Here is a 3,435-nt window from a genome sequence, read left to right on the forward strand (position 1 = left end):
CATCGCCTGATGCAACTTTTCTAAAATATGATGTTCCTGGTAGTTCAACCAATGACTACGAGACTGAAATTTCTATGGTACCTAATACTTGCTATATTTTTGCATTCTATTTTTCCTTTATTCATGCATGTTTGCAATTTTTTGTGCATATTGTGCATTTTTTTACACATCAACTTATGAGGTCTGCATATTTCTAACTATATATATTTTAAATGTTTAGGAAAATAATCTAAGTAATTTAAAAACTTATTCAAAACGTAATTCTAATAGAAGTACAACTAATGATCACAAGAAAGGAATTGATAAGGTATTAATTATTATACATTTTTGATTATTAAATATTTACCAAACCGTTAATTATATTAAATATTTCAGGTAAATAATGCTCAAAATAAAAATATAACATCGCCAAATGTAACTACTCCAGAACATGATACGCTTGGAAATTCAACTAATGATCACAAAAAAGGAATTGATAAGGTATTAATTATGATTACGTTATAGATTATTAAATATTTATTAAACCGTAAATTATATTAAATATTTCAGGTAAATAATGTTCAAAATAAAAAAATAACATCATTAGATGTTACTTCTCCAGAACTTGATACTCTTGGAAATTCAACTAATGATCATAAGAAAGGAATTGATACGGTATTAATTATGATTACATTATAGATTATTAAATAATTACCAAACCGTAAATTATATTAAATATTTCAGGTAAATAATACTCAAAATAAAAATATAACATCACCAAATGTAACTACTCCAAAACATGATACGCTTGGAAATTCAACTAATGATCACAAAAAAGGAATTGATAAGGTATTAATTATGATTACGTTATAGATTATTAAATATTTATTAAACCGTAAATTATATTAAATATTTCAGGTAAATAATGTTCAAAATAAAAAAATAACATCATTAGATGTTACTTCTCCAGAACTTGATACTCTTGGAAATTCAACTAATGATCATAAGAAAGGAATTGTTACGGTATTAATTATGATTACATTATAGATTATTAAATAATTACCAAACCGTAAATTATATTAAATATTTCAGGTAAATAATACTCAAAATAAAAATATAACATCGCCAAATGTAACTACTCCAAAACATGGTACTCTTGGAAATTTAACTAATGTACACAAGAAAGTAATTGATAAGGTATTAATTATGATTACATTATAGATTATTAAATATTAATTAAACCGTAAATTAAATTATATTCCTGATATGTTCAATCAATGAATATGAGACAAAAATGTCTATGGTATCTTATACTTGCTACATTTTTGCATTCTATTTTTTCCTTTTTTCATGCATGTTATGCTATTCATTCTATTATTTGCGTTCATGCATGATATAATATTTTTTATGTTTATTGTGCATTTTTTACACCTCACCTTCCGAGCTCTGCATATTACTGAACTATAAATATTTTAAATGTTTAGGAAAATAATCTTAGAAAAACTTATCCAAAACGTAATTCTACTAGAAGTACAATTTATGATCACAAGAAAGGAATTGATAAGGTATTAATTATTATTACATTATAGATTATTAAATATTTACCAAACCGTAAATTGTATTAAATATTTCAGGTAAATAATGCTCAAAATAAAATAATAACATCGCCTGATACAACTTTTCTAAAACATGATGTTCCTGGTAGTTCAACCAATGAATACGAGACTGAAATTTCTATGGTACTTAATACTTGCTATATTTTTGCATTCTATTTTTTCCTTTATTCATGCATGTTTGCAATTTTTTGTGCATATTGTGCATTTTTTACACCTCAACTTATGAGGTCTGCATATTTCTAAACTATATATATTTTAAATGTTTAGGAAAATAATCTAAATAATTTAAAAACTTATTCAAAACGTAATTCTATTAGAAGTAGAACTAATGATCACAAGAAAGGAATTGATAAGGTATTAATTATTATACATTTTTGATTATTAAATATTTACCAAACTGTTAATTATATTAAATATTTCAGGTAAATAATGCTCAAAATAAAACAATATCATCGCCAGATGCAACTTTTCTAAAACATGATGTACCCGGTAGTTCAATCAATGAATACGAGCCAGAAATTTCTAAGGTACTTAACCCGTTGTTGGTATCGCTATGCAAAGTCCTGTCATTGGTCTTGAGTGAGCTCTGCGCTCACCTCATTGTTTTTTCAACATTACTTATTATATAATGAACATAAAAATTGAAAACAACAACAAATTATTTATAGTTTAATCTTTTACAAATAATGTTCTTACAATTTTTCTTGATTATAAATTTATTGTTATCCACTAAAAATTAATTATTAATATTTTATACATAATTATATAATAATAAAATCATTATCATTGATCTTCGCCCTAATGGTCTGGAATATTTTGCTGATTATTATACGGTACATATATGAATGTTGTGTGCTCCTTAAAAATAGGTCTGAGTTTACAAAAAAAATTTGGTTGACCTATTGAGTGAGTGCAACGCTCAATTTATGGATATTAACAACATTGCATGTTGATATCTAATCAAGAATTATTTATAAAATTATTTGCAAAAGTATAATTAAACATGTGTCGATTGAAGGTATAGATAGTATCAAATGAATCAAGTAATAAATAAATAAGTGGCTCACAAAATACTAACGAGATGAGTGCTGCGACCACTAATGGGTTAATAATTGCTACATTTTTGCATTCTATTTTTTTACTTTATTCATGCATGTTATGCAAATTTTTGTGCATATTCTGCATTTTATACACCTCAACTTATGAGCTCTGCATATTTCTAAACTATATGTATTTTAAATGTTTAGGAGAGTAATCTAAGAAAAATAAAAACTTATCCAAAACATAATTCTACTAGAAGTACAACTAATGATCACAAGAAAGGAATTGATAAGGTATTAATTATGATTACATTATAGATTATTAACTATTTATTAAACTGTAAATTATATTAATTATTTCAGGTAAATAATGTTCAAAATAAAAAATCAACATCACCAGATGTAACTTTTCCGAAACATGATACTCTTGGAAATTCAACTAATAATCACAAGAAAGAAATTGATGAGGTATTTAAATAAATAAGATCTATAATTTATTTTTTTATTTTAATTTTGTTTATTGTTTAATGATTTAAATTAATTCAAATTTGGTGAATAATTCATCAGCTATCGATTCTATATTAACTGGGTATCAATTGAAAAATTCAGATATTACTGGTGATGTGAAAGAAAGCACATCAGATAACCTTAAAATTAATATAAACGACAAAGTTGTGAGTGATGTTATGCACTATACTCCATTTACATTAAGGGAGAAGGGCCCTTGATGGCTAATTGGATTTTGTCAGGTTGTGGTCAGACAATACCTCCCCTGAGTTAACCTAACCTAACCATTTGTG

General features: G+C 25.2%; 1 protein-coding gene across 1 annotated transcript; it reads left to right on the forward strand.

Moving 5' to 3' along the window:
• Positions 1 to 6: 6 nt before the first annotated feature.
• LOC115034555 (GATA zinc finger domain-containing protein 14-like) lies at positions 7 to 3,103 on the forward strand (the record flags this gene model as incomplete). Its single annotated transcript, XM_029491852.1, has 13 exons — positions 7 to 77; positions 221 to 307; positions 376 to 480; positions 550 to 654; positions 724 to 828; positions 898 to 1,002; positions 1,072 to 1,176; positions 1,464 to 1,544; positions 1,614 to 1,718; positions 1,863 to 1,949; positions 2,018 to 2,122; positions 2,843 to 2,929; positions 2,999 to 3,103. Coding segments are annotated over exons 1-13 (1,185 nt in total), but the record flags the coding sequence as incomplete, so codon positions are not given.
• Positions 3,104 to 3,435: the final 332 nt, after the last annotated feature.

This window comes from Acyrthosiphon pisum, unplaced genomic scaffold (assembly GCF_005508785.2).
Source record: "Acyrthosiphon pisum isolate AL4f unplaced genomic scaffold, pea_aphid_22Mar2018_4r6ur Scaffold_11550;HRSCAF=12170, whole genome shotgun sequence".
NCBI lineage: Eukaryota > Metazoa > Arthropoda > Insecta > Hemiptera > Aphididae > Acyrthosiphon > Acyrthosiphon pisum.